Source organism: Mesoplodon bidens (assembly GCF_964165515.1).
Source record: "Mesoplodon bidens genome assembly, chromosome: 4".
Taxonomy (NCBI): Eukaryota; Metazoa; Chordata; class Mammalia; order Artiodactyla; family Ziphiidae; genus Mesoplodon; species Mesoplodon bidens.
In genome coordinates this window covers 148,208,498-148,231,169 of record NC_138160.1, presented here as the reverse complement: position 1 = coordinate 148,231,169, position 22,672 = coordinate 148,208,498, and the positions used below count along the sequence as shown (strand labels likewise).

Below are 22,672 nucleotides of genomic sequence, written 5' to 3'. Positions count from 1 at the left end.
GGGCAGGGCTGGTCTCTCCGGGGGCTCCAGGGGAGCATCGGTTCCCTCCTTTTCCAGCTTCAGAGGTGCCACATCCCTGGTTCGCAGCCCCGTCTTCCATCCTCACGGCCAGCAGCGCAGCATCTCCCATCTCTCTCTGCCTCTGACCCTCCCGCCTCCTCTTATGAGGGACCCTGTGATGACACCGGGCTCCCCAGGGAATCCAGGGTCATCCCTGTCTCAGGGACCTTAACTTAATCCCTTCTGCAAAGTCCCCCTTGCCACATGAGGTGATATGTCCACAGGTCTCGGGATTAGGCCGTGGCCATCTTTGGGGCCGTTATTCTGCTGGCCACAGGCCCTCTGGCCTTCGCGTGGTGCTACTTTGTGTGTTTGCTGGGATCCTGTTACAATTCCACGGGCTTCCTGTTTTCAATCCACTCCTCTCCCTTTTGTGGCCTTCTGTGGCTTTACGTGAGCCCTTGATCATTGGAACCTCTGTGGGGGAGGTATTTGCCTTTGGGGAAAGATTTGGAGAGAGATTGATGTATTTGGTGATGGTGGTTGAACAAAGGCCTGAGCCTCACGCCTGCAGTGTGGTCCTGCGCACCGAGTGGAGGGGTTTCCTGGTCAGGGTGCTGTCCCCAAGCTGCCCGGGAGGCCCCAGTGACTGCGTGGCCGCCCCATCCCTCCCGACTCCTCACGGCAAGGCTGGGCCGGGACTGCATGGAGGCCCCAGTCCAGGCCTTGTGGGAGGGGCCCTTGCTCTGCGCCAGGCCCACACCTGTGGGGTGCAGTAGACCTGCCCCTTCCCTGGGGGCTCTGCCCACCGCTCCGCACAGCAGCGTCCTCCCCGTGGGCCTGGCGGGCTGAGTGCAGGTGAGTGGCCTTCAGGCTCCCCGTGCAGATAGAGCCGCAGGCTGGGGCTGCATGCGTGCGTGTGAGGGTGTGTGTGTGTGTGTGTGTGTGTGTGTGTGAGTGAGTGAGTGTCTGAGGGGGTGTGTGAGTGTATGTGAGTGTATGTTTCTGCGTATATGTATGCGTGTGTTTGTGTTTGTGTGTATGTGTGTATACAAATGTGTGTCAGTGTATATGAGTGTATGTGAGTGTATACACGTGTGTGTGTCTGAGTATGCATATGAGCGTATGTATGTGTGTGTTGTATAAGTGTGTATATGTGTCTCAGGTACCTATGTGTGTGTATGTGAGTGTGTGTTAGGTATCTGTGTGTGTTGTGTGTGTGATGTATATGTGTGTGTATGTTTGTCAGGTATCTGTATGTCTGTATTGTGTATATAAGTCTGTGTATATGTGTGGATCAGGTACCAATGTGCAACGAGTGTCAGATATCTGTGTGTGTGTGTATTTGTCAGGTACCTGTGTGTGTGTGCGTGCATGTGTGTGTGCGCATGCTCACTGCTGGGCCCAGCTCGCTGGCCTGGGCCGTGTCTCATGGGGTGGGGTGGTGGTGGGAGGGACGTCTGCCCCGGTCTCTGAGTGGCCGTGTCCCAGTCCTGCCCCAGCGCGGCTGCCCCGAGGGCCGCTAGATGGCGCTCCCGCCCTTCCCTCTGGCTTGGCTCTGTGGGCTGCTGGAAATTTCCCAGGTTCTTTCATCCTTTTGTAGACTCCTCCGAGCGGCTGTGGCAGTGATATTCCGAAGGCCCCCTGGAAGCAGCAGCAGGGGGTGAGGGAGCCTCTGCCCTTGGGCGGTGGGAACTCTTAGCCCTGGGTTTGGTCAGGGCCGCCCAGCCAGAGGGGTCCGAAGGGGAGAAAACCCACCTTTTCCTTAAAAAAAAAAGGAAAGAAAGAAAACAGAAAAAGTAAGCAAGCAGCCGCTGCTGGGTCCCCGCACTTGCTGGGCAAGGAAGGTTGAGCTTTCAGATGCAGGCCTGCCTGGGGATGGGGAGGCCTCGGGAGACTGGGGCCCTAGTGTGTTCTCTGGGGACACGTGGCCTGGGGGGGCAGGGAGGAGTGAGCAGCTGGGGGCCTCTTGAGAAGCGGCTGGGATCGAGGGCAGATGGAAGACAGTGGGACTGGGTTTGAGGAATGTCCCCCAGAGACAGGATGCTGGGAACATGAGGACCAGCAGCCCCTGGGTGACAGGGCCGGCGCCTTGCTCTCCTCGCTTGCCTGTTCCCCAGGACAGCCCGCAGCACCCCTGCCCCCTGAGCTGCACCCCTGGTTTGCTCGGGTGGCCCCTGCTGTCCACCCACCACCCGCCTCCCCCTGCCCCACAGCCCGATTCCTGAGATGCTGGGGAAGCAGCCAGAAGGGTCACATTGACCACAGTGGTGATTCCTTATGGGAAGAACATTCCGGAAGGCACTTGACCTGGATCTCGGTTTCTGGTCCTGAAGGGGTGGGATTGCACGTGGGGGTCCCTCATGATGCCCGAGTGAGGCTGCAGGGGCTCCGCGCCACCTGCCCTGTTGTCCCACTCCTGGTGCCCAGCCAGCTCAGCTGAGCCACCGTGCTGGAGCCCTTCCTGCTCTCTCCCCGGGACTGGGGTGGGGACCCCCGATGTTGGCAGGACACCCCATGCTCTTCCTTCAGAGTGACCACGTGCTGGCCGTGTCTGAGGTTGGTGTCAGTCTTTCCCTGCCAGACTCGGACCCCATGGGGCAGGGCCCTCGGTGTCCCTCCCCTCCACCCAATGTCCCCATCACCAGCAGGGGCCTGGCACAGGGTGGGGATGGACGCTGTCAGGAGACCAGGGTTCTGAGAGCACAGCGACCCCGTAGCCCCTGGGAGCCCCCGTGCACGGAGGTTTACGTTGTGTGGAGGCCGCACTCCCTCTTGGGTCACCGTGGACCTCTGCAGGGGTGGGGTGCGGGGGCTGGTTTGGTGTCCTCTTGTCCCTGGGCTGGGGGTGCAGGGAGCCACTCAGAATCCCTGGGAAGGTGGTGCCCCTGCTCCCTGCCTTCCCCTGGGCCCTGTGGGGCGGGGTCTCCGGCAGAGCCGTCCCCACGTCTGTCTCCCGAATCACACCGTGCTCTTGTGTCTGCAGTAGCTTGATCGCAACCATTTCGGGGTATTTCAGTAGCACTTTTTTTGGGGAAAGTGTCAACTTACTCAGGTTTACGGCGTCTTCTGGAGCCTTTCTGGGTCTGTTGCTACTTTGGTGGTGTGATTTGTGTGTCAGAGTGACGCTCACAGCCTTGTGTCGATAAAAGCATGGAATTTGCTCCGAAAGGCCGGCATTGTGCGGCGCTCTCTGGCAGCAAGGCTAAGAATATCCGCAGCACGTGAGGGCTTCAGATCCCTTTAGAGACGGGTATTTAAAATAGACCCAGCCTTGCAGCGGCCCGGACGGTTGGTCATCGAGGCCAGGAGGTCGTGGGCCTGGGGAGGCAGGCAGAGCAGCTCTGCCTGGTTCAGGGTGCCTCCTCCCGCAGGGCCGGGCCTGGGTGCAGGGCACCGGGCTCAGCATCCAGAGGACCCCCTGGAGCCCGTGGGTGGCGCTGGGTCAGCCGTCCCGGGGCTGCTCTGTCTGCCGGGCCTCCCTCGATACCCACCCCTGGTACGGCCCCTTTGGGTCCCTGTGGGCAGCATGTCACCAGGAACTGTATCCATAGATGAGCGTGTGACACACCCACCTGGGGTCGTTTCACGCTGTTGCCCAGACGCAGGGTTCTATCCACACGCAGCACTGCCGTGTGCCCACATGTGGGTGGGTGGAGGACATGCCACCAGAGGGCCCCAGGACGGGACAGACAGTGTTCCCCGTGGGGATTGTCTGGGCCGTGACCTTGGCCATCAGACAGGTCCTGCAGTTGGTTTTCTCTCGGCTTCCCCAGCCCCTCCCACCCTCTGGCTTCTGTTGGCCTGGGTGTCAGGTGCCCCAAGGCGGGGGGCAGGGGAGATGAGTCTCTTGGATTGTGCTCCCACAAAGGGCACGGAGCCCCCCTGGCTTGTGGACGGTCCTGGGGTGTGATGGGTGGATCCCTGAGGGCAGTCGGTGGAGGGGCTGCTGGTGAGGTGGCCGGGGAGCCTTTTCCAGAGCTTCGCTCCCTCCCTGACCTTTAAGAAGCCTGAGCGCTGCACCAGGGTGCATTGAGAATTTCTCCTTTTGATTCCATTGCACCTGCAGTTTTTCTTCAGCATTTTCACTCAGGGGCTTTCACAGGAGAGGGAACGGGCAGCCTTTCTTTTGCTGCCGGGAAACTTGACACCCAGCAGGCAGTCATCTCGGCCTGCACTTGGTACTCCGGAGGTGTGCCTGCGCGTGTGTGAGTGTGTGTGCATGCGTGGGCATGGGTATGTGTGTGTGTGCGCACGTGCACGTTTGAGGGCATGTGCTCCCTGCCGTGGGGCACAGGAGGGGCATGAGCTGGTGTGCAGATGTGGCCCAGCTCCTGTGTTTCCTGCTCTCTCTCTCTGGCTGCAGCTTGGGAGAGAGGCTGGGCGTGCTGGGCTCAGGATTCAGGGGTCTATTGCTCCTTCGGGGGCGGGGTGGGGCTGCTGGGCTGCTCCCTTCCCCCTTGATGGGCACCCTCCCAGCCCCTCGGGACCTCCCTGCAGGCCCACCCCAGGCGGCTTCAGCCCACTGCCCAGACGTGCTCCCTGTCGGTGTTGAATAGTCACCCCAGTGAGCCCCAGGGGACAGGCGCCTCCCACCCTCCTCCCGGCCACAGGCTCCCTGGCTCTGGCTACAGGTGGCACTGCTGGACCACAATGCCAGGCGGCCGCCAGGGCCTCTGCTTTGTCCCCGGTGGCAGAATTGGGAATTCTGGTGATTGATGGAGCCGAGCAAAGCGACCGCAGGCAGCAGCTCCGAAGGCCTGTGGTGGAGAGCGCTGGTGACTCCCGGAGGAGGTCCCTGGGTGACCTCGTGGCTTCTGAGAGCCTGGCACGGTGGGGATCAGGGGCCATTCCCTGACTCAGGTGCGGCCCCGTCTTGCCCCACGGTGGCGGGAGGGCTGGCTGGGCACCATCTGGAGTGGAGATTGGTAGGAGTGTGACGGCTGCACAGATTGGCTTTGGTAACTTAGCTTCCCAGCACTGCGCCCCATCCCTGTACAGGATGCCAGCGTGAGATAGAGGCTCTGCCTCCTTTCCTCCTGGGTCTCTGGGGAGAGAGGCGCCGCAGCTCAGCCAAGCAGCTTCGCTCAGCAGCTCCACATGGCCGCAGCACCTGGGGGGCCAGGGGAGGAGACCCACCGGGATGATGCAGGGAGTCTCGGTGTGTACCTTGTGAACACACTGGGGAAACCAGCAGGCTCCTGCTTCCTCTGCCCTGCCCCCTGGGCCATGGTGACCAGAAATCCAGCAACAAAAAGAATGTTTTTGAGCAGAGAGCTCTTCCTGGGAGCAGACTGCCAGAGAGAGAGTAGAGAGGTGTTAGGACCCCTGTTTATTAAAAGACAACAGATAGGTGGCAGGGTCCTGCTGTCCAAGGCCCCAAGCTTTCTTGAATCTGTTTGCGGAGATACTGGACCTAGCAGCCCTGGCAGAGTCTGTCCTCAGTCCACGCAGCCTTGCCTGAAGCTGCTTGTTGGAGGTTTTATGATGGCGGTGGTTGTGTCTCTGCAGAAGGATCCTCCTTCTGAGAGAAGATGGCTGTTGTCCTAAACAGCACGACCAGCCGAGGCCTGTCTTCCCGGCTCGTGGGTCCTTGGTCCGGAGCTCGCTGTGCACTCACTGTTTGACGCAAAGGGCTGTGGGCAGCAGGGGGCGCCTTCTCCGTCACCTCTTTTGATGGTGGCTCTGGCCACAGCAGCAGGCCTGCTTGTCATTTATTCCCTGTGTGCCTGACCCGTGTGCCCACTGCCTCCTTCCAGGGTGCATGGTCACCTTGGCGTTAGGGTGACCAGCGCAACTTTCCTAGCTTTGGAGCCGGAAGCCTCGCATCCTGGAAACCCTCTCAGACCTGGGGGGACCTCGGTGCTGGGTCACCCTGGAGTGTGCATGCTTGTGCACTCGAGTTGCGTGTGTAGCAGCATACATGCATGCATCTAGTCAGGAAAGGACAGTGTGTCTCCTCACTCAGGCAGTTCGTGAGTCTGGCCTCCACAGGGTCCCGCCCACCACCCCCGGGGACCATGCCCAGAAGACTGGAGACCTGGCGTTCTGCGAGGTGACCTAGAGCCCCTGCTGGGAGCTGTCTCTTCCAGCTGGGCTTTGCAGCCGCGCACACACCCTGGAGCTCAGCAGCACGGGGATGCTGGCGCAGCACTGGGAGAAGTGGTTTAGCACATGCCCAGGAGGGCCTGAGCACCCGGGGGCTTATGGCAAGCACAGCCGTGTTACTACCCCCCCACCCCGGGACCCCTCCCCGCCCTCCTCATAGAGCCCTCGGTCCGCTCTTGTCGGGACCACACTGTTGCCCCCGATGCCAACAGCCCAGCCTTTCTGCTTGTCAGGATTGTGCCGGAAATCTGAAACCGGAAGCTGGCTTTGGCATTTGAAAATTAACTCCTGATGCTGGAGTCTCAAATTGGGGCATCGTGTCATCAGGCTACGAGGATAGGATGGCATCATTAATTAACCTGGCGGGTGCGACAACAGGCAACTTCAGAGGATTTTTGTGCAGCGTGACACAGCATGGTTTGAACCACAGATCAGCCCAAACATCTGACTGCTTCTTGCCAGCCTCGGCCGCACTAAACTCAGTAGCCTGGTGCTGCCCCAGCAAAGCCAGACAGTTGCGTCAGGTGACAACCTGTGCTGCGTGCAGCTCGGGGCAGATCGTAGACCTGGGAATCCCAGTGCTCCCCCAGGGGCTCCCGCTCACCGGGCAGCAGGGTCCGTTCCGCAGGCTGCCTCCTTGAATCTCGCAGTGCTGGCGGGGACAGGCACAGTTGGTGTTCGTTCAGGGAGTGCAAAGTGATTTTAACATCACGCTCGGCAGAGGAAGGTCAGCCTTCTGCGAAGGAAAATCTCACCATATGCTCTCCTCCAGAGCTGATGAGGCTGAGTGGGGGGTTCTGCTGATATTCCCAATGATCTCATGCCTTGCCATGAGCCTGGGCAGCCGGGCAGCCGGGCAGCAGTGCAGCTGATGGATTTGGAAATTGGCTTCTTGGTGAGCAGGGGTGGGAGGGTTCATGACGGAGGGTGCCTGGTGCAAACGGTCCACTGTTTCCTTGTTCCTTCTGTGTTTGTCACAGGCTGGTCTGTTTATCCACTGTTTTGGTGGTGTACTCCCTCTCTCTCTTTTTGAAAGAGTTTATTTTTCAGAACTGTTTTAGATTTTACAGCAAAGCTGAGAAGACAGTACAGAGAGTTCCCATGCACCCCACACCCAGCCTCCTTATTAGTTTACATGAGGCTGGGACATTTGTTGCAGTTAATGAACCTTATGGGTACATTCTTGTTGACTAGGGTCCTGCTTCATTCAGTTTGCCTTGTTTGTCCCTGGTGTCCCCTTCTGTCCCAGGACCCTGTCCAGGTCCCCTGTGACATTCAGGCATCCCATCTCCTCGGGCTTCTCTGGGCTGTGATGGTTCCTCAGACTTTCCTTGTTCTTTTTAATTTTTTAAAATTTATTTTATTGAAGTATGGTTGATTTACAATGTTGTGTTACTTTCTGCTGTATAGCAAAGTGATTCAGTTATACATATATATGTTCTTTTTCATATTCTTTTCCACTATGGTGTATCACAGGGTATTGAATATAGTTCCCTGTGCTATAGAGTAGGACCTTGTTGTTTATCCATTCTATATGTAATAGTTTGCATCTGCTAACCCCAAACTCCCAATCTTTCCCTCCCCGCCCCCACCCACCCCCGGCAGCCACCAGTCTGTTCTCTATGTCTGTGAGTCTGTTTTTGTTTCACAGATAAGTTCATTTGTGTCGTATTTTAGATTCCACATACAAGTGATAGCATATGGTATGTCTTTATCTTTCTGACTTACTTAACTTGGTATGATAATGTCTAGTTGCGTCCATGTTGCTGAAAATGACATTATTTCATTCTTTTGTATGGCTGAGTAATATTCCATTGTGTATATGTACCACATCTTCTTTATCCATTAATCTGTCGATGGATATTCAGATTGTTTCCATGTCCTGGCTATTGTGAATAGTGCTGCTATGAACATAGGGGTGCATGTATCTTTTTGAATTAGAGTTTTCTCTGGATATATGCCCAGGAGTGGGATTGCAGGATCATATGGTAGTTCTACTTTTAGTTTTTTGAGGAACCTCCATACTGTTTTCCATAGTGACTGCACCAGTTTACATTCCCACCAACTGTGTAGGAGGGTTCCCAGACTTTCCTTGTTCTTGATGCCCTTGATGGGTTTGAGGAGGACTGTGGTCAGAGATTTTGTAGAATCTTCCTCAGTGGGAACTTGTCTGGTGTTTTTCTCCCACAGCTGGGGCTCTGGGTGCCGGGAGGAGGACCACGCATGAGGGGCCATCTCGTCCATTGTCTCGGGGTGCCTGCCGTCAACAGGGCTCATCACTGCTGGTGTCGACCTCGGTCCCCTGGCTGAGGTCGTGCTGCTCAGGTGTCTCTACTGGAAAGTCACACCTCCCCCCTTTCTGTACTGTCCTCTTTGGAGTGTACTCTTTCTTTCTTTTTTTTTTTTTAATACTTCAAATTAAAAGGAAAGAGAATAATGAACAGAACAGCCCAGTACCCAAATCGGACAGATGTGGACGATCTGGCGTCCTTCTGTCAGACAGTTTTGATCTCTTTGCTCCTCCCTCCAGCTGGGCAGTCTTAGTTCTCCACTGCTGCATAGCTGATCCCGTAGACAGATGGCTTGAGGTGACCGGCTCTCAGCGCCCCCGCATGGGCCTGCCGGGGCCTCGGTTTACGGCCTCAGAGGCAGAGTCGAGTGTCGGCGGGCCGGACCCATACCCGGAGCTCTGGGGAAGGTCCATTTGGTACCGAGGGTCCCCTCATACTTGGCCCCTCTGACTTAGGGACCGATGCCTTTCCAGGGCCCACCAGATTAGGTCAGGCCCACCCACCAATTATAGGATCTGCTGATTTGGGGCCTTAATTATAACAGCCAGATCCCCTCCCAGCAGCACCAAGAGGGATGTTGGAATGACCGAGAGCAGGGATGTGAGCCTCAGGGGCACCTGAGGACTATGTCTGTCATGGTGTGTTCCCTTTTCAGTAAATGTTTTTATCCTAAGACGTTACATGGTACAGAAAAATACGTGAAATATTGTACGTGGCCGAAAGATGGATACATACATACAGTTTATCGAATGACTCTCCAGTCAACGCTGCTGAGAAATGAACCCCCTCGTTTTCTGTCCTGGGCCCCCTTCCTTTGCGGCCCTGTTCCCCCAACCCCGCAGAGCTGGGACCGTCCTCCTGCTTCTGATGGCCCGTGTGTCACTGCTTCTCTGGGCCGTTTTCTTTGTGTGTCTGTGTCTCTGGGAGACACGGCTGAGTGATGGCTGGGTTTGAACCCCACGCACACGGACTGATTTGTCTCTTGCGTTTCTGCTCTGTCTGCGAGGAGGATTCGTCCCTGCCGTGTGTGGTGATAGTTTATCCATTTTCACGCTGCAGCGTTTTCTGTTGTGTGACCACGCCTCCACCTGTTTATCTGTTCCACTGTTGGTGGACATTTGGGCTGTTTCCAGTTTGGGGCTGGGGCAAACATCGTGTCATCTTTTACCTGCTGCTCGTGTAAGAATCTGTCACTGTACGTGACAGTGTGACAATGTGAGAAGACATAGTGGTAGCGGTGGCCACGTTCCGATGCTTCTTGTGTGCCAGGCTATGCTTGGAGTGACTCCTGGTCTCGCCCACTGCCCCACGCCGTCCTCCTTCACACGTGGGACCAGATTGAGACCGCAGAGCTGGGGAGTGGTAGGGCTGGGCCCAGGCTACGGGTGTGAGCCTGCATTCCTAACCACTGCTCCGCCCTGCCCCTCGGAGTGTCCTCCTGCAAATCAGAAGGGGCGGCGGGTTCTGGGAGTGCGTGCCCAGGCGCTCCCCCGTGGGGACAGGGGGCGTCCCAGTTGGCAAAGGTGGACTGAGCTTGCAGGCGTGGGAGAGGGTGGACCCTTTTCTTATTAGAGTCCCCAAAACATCACTGAGCGAAGCCCTGCTGAGCTGAAATCAAAGCCGGCAGGTTCTTGTGGGAGATGGAGGAGATGCTGCACAAACCCAGGGACCCAGGCCACCAGAGGCTCAGCCACCTTCAGTGCACGGCTTCTGAGGTCACCCTGGGCGTAGGCGTCTAGGTGGGGCAGGGGGAGGCCGTTTTCCTGAAACTTTGATGGGCGGGCCAGGGAGGCAGGTCCGTGGCTTCTGCCCACATCTCATTGGCCAGCGCCAGGTCACGTGGCCACACCTTCCAGCATGGGAGCCTGGGAAACGTAGTCTGACTGCGTGTACGGGGGCAGAGGGCTGGAAAGGGGCAGGTGAGCTGTAGCTTTGGTACCATGGACGAAGGTGGCTTCAAGGTTGTAGAAGGAGATGGGTCAGCTCAAACCCTGGCTAAGTGCCCGCTCTGGACCCAGCGTGAACCACTCCAGGGCAGACACCGTGTGTCAGGGCAGGAGCTTATGGTGTGCCCCCCGAGTGGGCATGGAGGGCCATGTGGGTGGCACGCGGCAGCGGGACCCCTGAGATGGAGGCAGGGAAGGCGCTGGGCTGAGACCTGTGGGAGGAGAGGCAGCAGGGCAGCCCATGGAGGGCTCCGCTGGAGGGCAGGTGGCCAGGCCAGGAGCAGGGAGACGCGAGTTACTCCACCGTTCCAGGGGGATGTTAGCCGCGGGAGGGAAGGTCCAAGGCATGGGTGTGGGAGCCCTGGGCAGGCAGGTCGGGGTAGCCCTCGCTGCCTGGGCAGGCCAGCCTGCCTCTGTGGGCGCAGTCATCTCCTGTCTGTGTGTTACTCGTGGCCGCAGGCGTGGCTGGCCTGTCACACAGCCTGCTGGCTTGGTCTGGCAGGAGCAGATGGCCCTTCATTTTGGAGTCTTTTGTTCAAAGTGGGCGCTTTGGGGTTGGAACGATATAGCGCTCTGCTGGCTCAGGCCGCTTGCGAGACTGCAGGACTTTTGCTTTAGGGCAGCAGGAGCCAAACCAGCCCCCGCCGGCGTTCCTGGTTCCAGTCTGGAGCGCCAGGCCGGTCGCCAGAATCCTTCCCCATCCCACCGCTCTAAGAAACTGTCAGTTCTTCTGAGAGAAGTGGCTTCGCCGGGCATTGTTCCCATCTTGAGATCCTCCCACTGGCTGTGTTTGGATGAGGGGTTGCTTGAAGCATCGGGGGTCTGTGGCCAATGCGGTCCTGGCCTGGAGTCACTCACCCTCCCCATCGTTCTGTAGATTCCTGCTCTGTGTGCAGGGTCTGGTTTCCATGGCAGATCTCTCCCGTATTGGAGAGGTTGCTGTCGGCCGATTTCAGCTCCCCAGAAGGGAGATTCCTGCAAATCTGTGAGTTGAGGGAGTCTTTGTTAGCTTTGCTTCAAAATCTGGCTAAGGCTGTGTTTTCCTCTCACGTGTGCACGGCAGCGGGAGCTGGGGAGCGGGGACCAGCAGGCTCATCCCCGGGATGAGACGTGCTGAAGGCCCTCTTGCAGCAGCTCCCCTCCAGCTTGGTCTGTTTGCTCTCCCCTGCTTAACCTATATGTGAGCTTAACCCTTCGCAAAGCACCAGGGCCCAGAGCCACCCCGAGAGTGACCCCGAGGGCCCTGTGCCCTTCACCTTCTGGGCAGTCAGCTGAGACCCTGATGGTCTTACATGCGGAGACTGGAACTGCTGGTCACGGGACCTGCTTGTAAAGATGCCGTCACCTGAATGCTCTCCAGAGCCAGTCCCATAGCTAAGGGGCAAGTCACGGTCACCCAGGGCCCCCTCTGGTGGGGCAGGGAGAGTTCCGGGCCTGTCCTCCCAATCGCCGGGGCCCTCCATTGTCAGTGTGTGTCCACATGAGGTTCAGCGGCCTCACGCATCTGTGGGTGTGCATGCTGATGAGCACAAAAGCATCAAGGACACGGGAAGTGATTTGATAGGCCTGGCGCCTCCCTGCACTGAAGCTGCCCCGGCTCTCTCAGCCCGAGGGCAGACCTGGACTCCCAGCCACCCTCCCCAGCTCCCCGCAGCTAGCCTCCATGTCCCAGCGTGGCCCCTGCTGTTTAAGTCTTGCTCGTGCACTCTCAGCGGACCACCCTCTGTTCTTTCCTGTTCCCGCCCTCCTGTGTGTTTCAGCAGAAACAAATCGGGGGCGGGGGAGCATAAGCAGGCCATGGGTCCTGGGCGAAATGGGAGCTGCCTGCCCTTCAACTTACAGGTGGAAATTGAGGCCAGTTCGACGAGGGGGAAGTAGCGGTGGCTTTACCAGCAGCACCGGGCGCTCCCAGCACTGCATCCCCACAAATCGACCCCCTGCACGCAACCCCCCCACCCCCCCGCTGGCAGCACAAGGCCCTTCCCCAGCTCCCACTAGAGGCTGCGTTGATTATGTTGATGGGCGCCTGCCTTTTTAAAAAATTTATTCATTTATTTATTTTTGGCTGCATTGGGTCCTCGTTGCTGCGCGCGGGCTTTCTCTAGTTGTGGCGAGCGGGGGCTACTCTTCGTTGTGGTGCGGTGGCTTCTCCTGTTGCGGAGCGCGGGCTCGAGGCACGTGGGCTTCAGTAGTTGTGGCTCGCGGGCTTTAGAGCGCAGGCTCAGTAGTTGTGGCTCGCAGGCTTAGTTGGTCCGCGGCATGTGGGAACTTCCTGGACCAGGGCTCGAACCCGTGTCCCCCGCATTGGCAGGCGGGTTCCCAACCTCTGCGCCACCAGGGAAGCCCCCGCCTGCCTTTTAAAACCTCACCTGAGAAGGACCCCCCACAGCTTCAAAACCCAGCCCACAAGTGACTTGGCATTTTCCGTCCTGTCTATAACAAAAAGAATTCATGGGCCTGAAATAAACCCGGGCCAGGGATCAGGTACCTCCACTTCAGCATTTAATTGCAGCTCAACACTGCTCACCTTGTAAAGTCTGTTCCTTAATTAAAGTGGGCTTATGGGCTCCCGTGAACCGGGCCCTAGAGCTGGGGGGCCTTCAGGATGCTCACCCACTCCGTTTCCCTGGGAACCTCGGGGAGGTGGGGGCAGCCTGCAGGCGAGCAAGCGTGGAGCCCAGGGCGCGTCCCCACTTCTCCAGCCCCCTGAGAAGCCTGGGCGGCCCCTCTGGCTGCAGAGCTCCTGGTCCTGCCAGCAGGCTGGTCCTTTGGCATCCCCGTCAGCCGGCATCCCCATCTGAGACGCCCCATTTTCTCTGGATGCTCCCTGAACTTTGTTTATCTCTTGCACGTTTCAATAAAAATGTCATTACTTGAAATCATTGACACTCCTGGTGTGAGATACCAAATTCCATCACCTATTGTCCCGTAAAACGATCCATTAAAGATAAAACCACCGCAGCTCAATAAGGTTCTATCCTAGAGACAAGCCACCCTGGTCCTGGGCTGATCCTGTCTCCCCAGCAAGTGTTCGTATCTGTCACATAAAGGGCCCCGGCACTTGGATAAATGAGGGAGGCGGCCCCCTGTGGAACAGCCTCCTCGGAGGGTGAGATGGGATTTCCTGATAGAAACAGGGCAGGCATCCTTTTGCTGTCAGGCAGTTTCAGTCGCTCTCAGGGAGGGAGCCATGCCACCCAGGTCGAGCTCCTTTGTGCAGTGGTGGCCAGATGGGGGTGCACGGGGTGGGAGGGACGCGGAGGGGACCCACCCCACCAGGCTGGATTGCTCTCCTGAGTATTTAGGGAAGGGCTTAGTCTCCCCTCCTTCCCCCGGGCCAGGTGCCCTGCAGCCTCCCCTCCCGGGCAAACTGGGCAGGTGACAGCTCTTCTTCCTCCCCTCCCAGTGGGGCAGGGGACTGCGGGATATCTCGGTGGTTCCAGGGCTGTCCTGCCCGGCCTTTGGACCTGCTCCCTCGTGTTTCAAGGGCGAGCCTGTCTGCTTTTTCTAACATCTTTTATTTCTCCAGCCTGGTACCGGGTGACCACTCATCCCCCTTTGACCCTGCCGTCAGCATGACTGTTAGTAGTCCGTCTTTCACGTTTGAACTGTCATGATGAGGCCTGCTCGTACCTGACAAACTAGTCTTGCCACGTGTGTACCTGGAGTCACCCGGCGATGTCACGGTCACACCTGTTACCTCCTGTACTGAAAGGTGTGGGCAGGGGCAAGGGGGCTTTTTGCTGTACAGGCACACCTTGTTTTATTGTGCTTCTTAGATGCTTCATTTTTTACAAATTGAAGGTTTGTGGCAACCCTGCCTTGTCAGATGATGGTTAGCACTTTATAGCAGTAAAGCATTTTAAAATTAAGGTATATGCACTATTTTTTTAGACATAATGCTGTTATTGCACACTGTTAGACTATGGTACAGTACAGTACTGTGAACGTAACTTTTTTTATGCACTGGGAAACCAAAAACTTAGTGTGACTCACTTTATTGTGGTATTCGCTTTATTGCGGTGGTCTGGAACTGAGCCCGCCACAACTCCGAGGCCTGCCTGTGTATTTGTTGCCCTGTCCTACTCCAGACAGAGACACCGAGGGGCTGCATCTCCTGGCGGTGTCAGCCTCCCGGAGAGCACTTCCGTCTCTGGACCAAACTCTGCGATTCTGTCAGTGGCCAGTACACGCCCAGGTTTATGTTTGCCTTTGTTTGTGGTGAGGAATTCCTGCCTCTGGACCGCTAGACAAGGGATAGGGTTCACCTTAGTGGGTTTTATAGTCTTCTGTGAATGTCTTTCTGGTGCAGAGGAAGCCTGGCTGTCTGTTGATTTTTTTTTTTTATTCTGCATCCTCGCTGGACTGTTTAGTTCTTAATTCACCAGCTCATTCTCTTAGTTTTCCCTGGTAGAAGGTTATATTACTTGACATGAAAAAGTTTGTCTCTCCCTTTTGATTGTTACTCCCCTTATATCTTTTTCTTGACTTATTACACTGGCTAGTGTCTTCAGCGCGGTGCTGTGGATTGCCTTGCCCCCAACTTTCCAGAGTACCTCTCCTGCCTCACATTGAACTGTGACCGTGGGAAGGTCCCTCCTAGTCCTGGATGGCTAAGAATTTTTTTAAAATATATTTCTTTTAAAAAAAAGTTTTTTTAAAAATTTATTATCTTTGGCTGCTTTGGGTCTTCATTGCTGTGCGTGGGCTGTCTCTAGTTGTGGCTCGCAGGCTCAGTAGCTGTGGCGCACGGGCTTAGTTGCTCCGTAGCATATAGGATCTTCCTGGACCAAGGCTCGAACCCGTGTCCCTTGCATTGGCAGGTGGACTCCCAACCACCATGCCACCAGGGCAGTCCTAAGAATTTTTTATACAGAATGGTTTGGAATTTAATGTAAATGCTGCACGTAAAAGTCACCTGCAGTGCTTCGACGTGTTGTGGCTCGTCTCCATGGTGATCACATTAGGGGAGACCTCCTGTGGCTGTGCTTCTCTGGGCCCTTTCACTCCTCACTGCGGAGGAGCAGAGTGAGAGGCTGCTCTGGCCCAGCTCATCTCTAACCAGTGCAGAGATGGCGCCTGGGCAACTCGGGGGCGAGGGGAAGCCTGCTCCGTGACCAGCTCGTTCTGCTTGGCTGCCCAGACCACGGGGCAGCGCGCCAGGACTGTCCCACTGACGCGTAGCTAGAGAGGGCGTGTGTTTGAGGATTGCAATAAAAAACGGCTTTTCCCTATGCCCAGCACACGGGGCGCTGGGGGCCGCTGGCATTCGGAGCTGCCATGGCCTCCTGGGCCCGTGCCGGCGGCTCACTTGTGCCAGGTGGCCTCCAACGTGACATGTGGTCTCGGCACTTCCCGTGGACTCTGCCTTCTTGTTTCCGTCGCTGTCATTATAGCATGTTAAACGGTGAGGGGCCTGTCTGCCCCGGCCTTGTGCAGACACTGTGAAATTAACTTCCTCACCCTCCAACTCGCGTCGGGCTGAACTGACATTTCCAAAGGGCTCCTGGCTGGACCCCTGCTCTTGGCACGCTCTCCTCAGCAGAGAGGAAGGGCGGGGAGCTGAGCCTCGTGCCGGTGGAAGCTGTCAGGCTGGGCGATGGAAGAAATCCTGAGCGCTCTTGTCACCCGGGGGAGAGTCACACACATCTCGGGGAGCAGATACAGTCCGAATTATAGCGCTTCATACCTGGCTCCGAGCAAAACGGTTCTGCAGGGCCCTGGCAGAGGCCAAGGGGGCCTCTTGGGGATGGGCAGCAGGGTTTGAGAGTCAGGACCCCATCACCTCTCATTACCCTTGCAGCTGGCGGGAGCGTGTGGGAATTACCTCGTTACCGTGGCAACACGCCCTCCTCACAGGGAACTCCATCCACTCTGACGGGTCCTGTAGCCCAGGGTGGCCGGCCAGCCGAGCAACTGGGCCCCGTTGGGGGTGCGACGCCTTCCACTGGAGCGTCCTGTTCCTCGTCTTGACAACTTGCCCTGGGACCACAGGTTTTCTTGCTGGCCTGAGAGGCAGCGGCCCATCTGGCATTGTCTGTCCCTGGCCCGGGAGAGGGAGGGCAGCGGCCAGCCCCACCCACCTTGCCTCCCGAGGTCTCATGTGGCCGTCCCAGGACAACGGTACACGGGCTCCCTGGACCTCCCGGGGGTCAGCTGGGCACAAGGTACCGTGGTGAACACCCCTCACTCAGCACAGCCCTCCCCGCTGGGAGGTGGTCCCAGACACCCACTCCCTGGGCCAGAGGGCACTGGGCAGTGGGAGTCCACACCCAGAGGCCCGGGCTCCTGCGTGGCCTGAAGCCCCTTGCTTCTTCTGCAGAACCGATGGCCCCAAGCAGGTCCCTGCTCTCCACGATGGCCCATGTTCCTCTTCCTGACACACTCATTTAATTTTTAACTCACAAGGCATTTGCTTATTTATTTTCATTGTTCTTGATAATAATTCTAAGCTATTAGAGGGGAAAATTATATTCAAAAATGCTGTTTCACACTTTATTTGTTTGATGATTTAGAGCAATAGAAAATAGCACATTTGCTGGCTTTTATAGTCTGATAATTATTCACATCCATCAAGCCATTCCAGGGGAATAAACAAAACACCAAGAAAATGACACCATTAATAGCATCCTTCACTGCAGACAGGAAGTCTTTCCCGGGTCAGTGTCTTGGGAGGATGGACGCAGCCTGTCCCCTGCCCAAGGCGAGAGCCTGCCCGCAGAGGATGTGTTTCCTTTCAACCACCTCTGCCTCTGGGCCCAAGAGCTGCCCTCCCACTGGACTGAGGCCTCTGCCCAACCAGCACCCACAGCCCCCGGCTTCCAGAGCTTCTTGACTGGACTCTGGCCTGGCCTCAGCAAGGTCCACGGGACGCCCCCCTCTGGCCAGGGGTGCACCCCTCCAGCGTCCAGTCTCAGTCCGTCCCTGGCCCCCCGTAAGCACGTCCGACCCCTGCACACGTGTCAGGACGCAGGTCTTGGACGCAATCACTGGCCGCTCCGGCCCCAGGCCTCCCTCTTGGCCTATGCCAGGTGTGCGGGTTTCCACGTTGCCTTTTTGGGGGTGGCCGTGATTGGAGGGGGTACATCCACTACTCCAGACGTCAAGTGTAAAAGAAGAAACCTGGAAAGGAGAGGCTGGGAGACGCCCACCTGGCAGGGCCAGCCCGCCCATCTCTCCCCAGACCAGGGGGTCACTTCCTTCTGGAAAGTGGCCTCTGGACTCTGGTCACTGCCGGAAGCCTTCCCGTCAGCCGATCGTTTGAACAGTGAAACTGCTGGACTGGGACGGTCTCTTTACCATTGTGTGGCTTTGCATGCGTCTCATGTCCTCTGCCGTTACCTCCTGGGCTGTATAGCGGATCTAAAATTGCTTTATTTTCTCGCCGAAGTCCCTGGTATTTGCAGACGACTGCCTTTCTGAAAAAGGCGTCTGGCAAACGATGCCTGAATTCGTCACTCTCGGCCTCCTCGGCGATTCCACAACATTAAACCCGGAGTTATGGAGCCTGTCCAATCCTGCTGCAGCCTCCGCGGGGTCACCTGGAGCGGTTGCCAGGGACACCGAGCTGACAGCGCCGAACTTTCCACGACTTTCTGGTTGAGTGTCATCCAGAAGTGCTTTGTGTAAAATGTTGACCAGAGGAGAGAAAGGGCAGGGGGAGGGGCGCACATGATGGGCCGGTAAAGTACGTGGAGAAGGTCCAAAGGGGCCTGCCTGGCCAGTCTCAGGACTGGGGCTCGTGTGCTATGGCCGGAGGGACCTGCGTGACCCCGCGTGGGCAGCCCGACCCTCTGCAGACTCCCCCAAGGGGTTTCCCCCATTTCTGACTCTGCCCCCTGAAGCCCCTGCTCTGTTGTCCCTCCCATCCCTCCCTGGATTCTGGGAGTGGCTCTGCCCGTTCCTGTATCCCACACGTCCAGATTCTTCTGCCATGACTTCTGTGCTGGCCTGGAGTGAGTTGACCACCAGGAGGCACCCAGCCACAGCCCAGTGTCTGGGGAGGAGCATGGTGACGGGGGCCGTCTGCGGGTGGGATGTGGTCAGCCCAGGAGGAGGCGGGGGCTGGTGGACCAAGGAGACGGCCACTGTGTAGCAGGGCACATGGGAAACCAGCCTCGTGCTGGCGGAGAGTGGGATGGGGGAGCCAGGGGGGCTCTGTGTGGGCTTGGGCAGGGCTGACCGCCAGCTGGGAAACCTCGCACCGGCCCAGTCGTGAGATGGATGTGGACCCGGGCAGGCCGTCTGTCCAAGGAAACATGCAAGCACCCTTTGCCGCCCAGGCGACCCGGGCTGCTACGTCCAGAGAGCAGCTGCCTGGGGTCGCAGGCGGGCAAAGCAGATTGATTTTGGCCGTGAGGTTTGACCTTGTGATGGGGACGGAGTTCCCAGGGAGCAAGACAAACTGCCTCCATATCGGCGACCAATAAAACCGACTCTGTTTTACGGCCCCAGAACCTGCTCACAAATGGCCAGACAGATGCTTGCCTACTTCGAGAGTTAGCGAGCAGCCCTGCTCAACCCAAAGAGCTGCTTTGCCTTCTTTTTTTTCCTCCCAGAGCCAAGCCTGGGAGTCAGGGATGCCCCGACCCAGTGGCGTGACGCCAGGCGGGGCTGTAACAAGGTTAGCGCGCCCTGGTCCCAGGCTGGAGACTATGCATGGCTCTGCCATGGGGGCCCCTCGGTCTGGGACTTTCCTTCAGTGGTGAATGTCAGCCCTGCTGGGAGGCCGGCTCACCTGGGCCTTCATTGCTCTGGGCTTGCCTGGGGCCCTGGAGGGGAGGGCCGTGGCAGGGAGGGGGCTCTATGGGCACCTGCCGCCCACATTGCTGGCAGGCCAGCGGAGCTCGGGGAGCCGTTAAAACTGCACAGATGGAGCCTCTGCTGCCCTCCCTGCCTCCTTTGAATGGACGGCCTACGCTCAGCGCTTGTTTTGTTAAGGACCAGGACCCCAGTTCTGCCCGCCTTCCCCTGAAGACTGAGGTTTTCAGCTTGCTGAGTCCCTGGGTGTGGGCTGGGGGAGCACAGGGGCTTCTCAGCACCTCCCAGGCTGTCGCCGGGTCGTTCTAAGCCATGGGAGGCGCAGTGTGCTCTTGGCTGTCGGAGTGCAGACGTCCCCCGTGACTGCCGGTTTCCCGTCCACGAGTCCTTTCTAATCTCTCCAGGGGCTGCTCTTCTGAACACTCAGCCCAGCGTCCTGCAGTTTGTACTTTCCGATAACAGAGGAGCCATGTTCCAATGTATTAAACTTTTAACATCCACCAGATTCAATTAATCTTATCTTTACAACTCCCAATTACAGGCGGTAATTAAGTGAAAGCAGCCTTGTAGACTGGTGATATTGCATTAATCATCACAGCCTTGGAGCCATAAGTTAGTTCCTTCCTGTCCTCGGGCATCTTCCCAGAAGGGACGGAATGTTCCATTTCCCTGTTTGGTGGGGGGATGTTAATCCCACAGAGGTGCTTTGGATTGGGATTAATTTTTATCATCTTTATGTAAGTGATAAAAGGCCATTTAAAAAAGAGTCACCTCCTCTTTGTCCAGATAATGGGCAGTTCTCTGACGACAGCAGAATTAAAGGTGCCATGGCCACCTCCAGGGCCCTGAAACATGCCCAGAAATTAATTATTTTTATCCTGTTAGATTAGAGACAGCACAATGTTCACCTTATCTCCTACCCTTGTCCCCTTTTATTTTATTAAAAGTAACGATAAACCTTTCAGCTGGAGTGGACTCAGCCAGCTACCGAGCCTGGGCGATCTTCCACGTTCCGTGTCCCTCCCCATTTGGCTTCCTGCCCTTTGGGGGAGGAGGGAGCAGCTGTGGGGAACATCCTGCTGTGGACTCGTTCTAGAATTCCAGAGACTGCCGTTGTTATTCTGGAGCATGCTCCCCGCCCCCTGCAGCACTGCTGACATCGGGTGGGTCATTCTCTACTAGGGCGCATCCTGGGCGCTGTGGGGTGTGGAGCAGCATCCCTCCCCCCCCTGCCTCGATGCCAGGACCACTCTCCCAGTCGTGACAACTAGAAATGTGTCAGACGTGGCCCAGTGTTCCCAGGGGGCAGGATTGCTGGATCCTGGAGTTTCTCCCAGATGGGACGGGACTCGGATGCTCTAGTAGCTGTACCGTTGGACAGTTTACCACCCTCCCTCCTCCTCTGGACAGTGGCCCTACCATGCCACTGGGAATGTCTCCACTCCTGGCATTCTGAGGGTGTGTCACTGCCCCCCAAGTCCTTGGTCCTGGGCCTCCACCTCACCCCTCCTCCCATCCATGTGGCATCCCCCGACCCTGACAGCCCCTCCCCTACACCGACCACAGCCGCCCAGCTCTGCCCTGTGCCGGGCCCGCGTGTCTCCTGGGGCCCTCAGCTGTGCAGTGGCCACCCACTCTCCCCTCTGACGTGCCTCCCTTCTCTCGTAGGTACGCCATCCCCCCAGAGCATGGCAAGCGCCTGGAGCGTCTGGCAATCGGTAGGTGCCTGGGGCCCACTGGGGCCAGGGTGGGCGGTGGGCTGGCAGCCTCTCCCTCCCTGGCTTCACACTATTGTCTGGGGGTCGGTGTCCCGGAGGCTGATGTGCTCCAGGTGTCCTGGCTGTGTTCCACTCCCTTCCCTGGCGGTCAGGTCGTGGACCCCACTGTGGGTCTGTCGCTTCACGAAGGCCACACGGATGCCGTCGCTGCAACACTCTTGTTTTCTAGCTTCTTGGCCCAGAGTTTGGGACAGGACCGCAGGCTTTGCCAGCTGGGGGCAGCCCGTGCTCCCCCCGCCCCCCAGCACCTGGTGCTGCATCCACACTTTTCTGTCTTTACGGAGTCTTTGCTCAGTCTAGAACACGAGAAGTCCAGTTCGGAGGTCCGCAGCTGTTCCGTGCGGCCGCATGGGGACTGCAGGGCCATCTGCTAATCCCGTGCAGGGTCGGGTCACCCAGGCTCCCTCCACCACCTGGATTGAGACCCTCGCTAGGGCCTCTTGGGCTGACAGGATTTGTCGGAGAGGCTCCTGGGCTGCGTCCGGGGCTCTGACCACCTGGGTAAAGGCCGGCCCTCAGGGCATGGTGTGGCTGGGATCCTTAGAGACAAGCCAGACACCCAGGCTGGGGGGCGCGGAGGCCTCTGTGTGCCCCGATGGGGGGCCGGGCTGTGGCCCCCCATCGCTCTCATCTCGCACCTGTCCTGTCCCCATGGAGACCTGTGTTCTGAGTGCGGACAGCTGTCAGTGCCTGGACAGACGTTCACAGACCCCACTGGCCCAGCGGGTGGGCCCTCGCTGTGCAGCCAAGAACAGCCCCTCCTTCTCAGGCAGCACCCGGGTGAGGGTGAGAGTCTGCTGTGCAGATAGCACGGGGCCTCAGGCCACCCCGACCCCCGTGGCAGCAGTAGGCAGCCAGCACCCCCAGGTGGCCACGGAACCTTCCGAAGCCATGGCCTGGTGTTGGTGAGGCTCCCTGCCAGCCGGCTGCCGGCCTCTGTGGGCGCCTCCCTGCCTGCACTTGACTTGGGGGTGGGAACGGCCCATCTTTTCTGCCCAGCAGATTCTCGCTGCGGGTTGGCGGGGTCGACAAGGTCCCAGGTGGGAGGGAGGCCGTCAGGTGAGTTGGGCAGATGCCCCCGGGCCCAGTTCCTATGCAGAGGCCATCGTCATGTCACCTTTTATGTTGGAAACTTGGACCTTGACCTCATGGACAGGTCTGGAGCCGCTCTCAGGAACATGCTTCTCCCGGGAGAAATTCCAGTGCAGGCGGGCATGGCAAAGGCCGATTTAACTTACTTACTGAGCTCGAAAGTAAAACCAAATTAATTTTTTTCCCATTATGTTTTTTAAAATGCAAATTAAAAATGTCTTTTCCTATTGTATTAGCTTCCTGTTGATGTAACAAGTTACCACAAACCCAGTGGCTTAAAACTGTAACACACATCCTCTCAGTTTTGCTGTGAACCTTAAACTACTCAAAAAAAACCTAATTAAAAAATGCCACAGATTTATTTTCTTATGCTTCTGGAGGTCAGAAGTCCACAGTGAGCCTCTAGGGGCTAAAATCAAGGCATCAGCAGGGCTGGCTCCTTCAGGAAGCCCCGGAGGAGAACCCAGTTCCTGGCTTCTATGGCTTTTGGAGGAGCTGCATCCTGGGCGTGGGGCCGCATCGCTCTCATTTCTGTCTCCCTGGTCTGTGGTCGAGTCTCCCTCTGACCCCCTCTTATAAGGACCCTCCGGATGACACCAGCCCCCCTGGGTGGTCCAGGCCCATCCCCACCTCAGGGGCCTGAACTTTATCCCGTCTGCAGAGTTCTTCTTACCACTGAGGGGACGTTCCACAGATT

The 22,672-nt window shown here is 57.6% G+C and overlaps 1 protein-coding gene across 1 annotated transcript in view; it reads left to right on the top strand.

The window, feature by feature from the left end:
* The window catches only part of KDM4B (lysine demethylase 4B), a 140,365-nt gene that overhangs the window by 56,380 nt on the left and 61,313 nt on the right, over positions 1-22,672 (top strand). Inside the window, 1 exon segment of the mRNA XM_081233490.1 lies at positions 20,774-20,823. Coding sequence (XP_081089616.1) covers positions 20,774-20,823 — 50 coding nt within the window.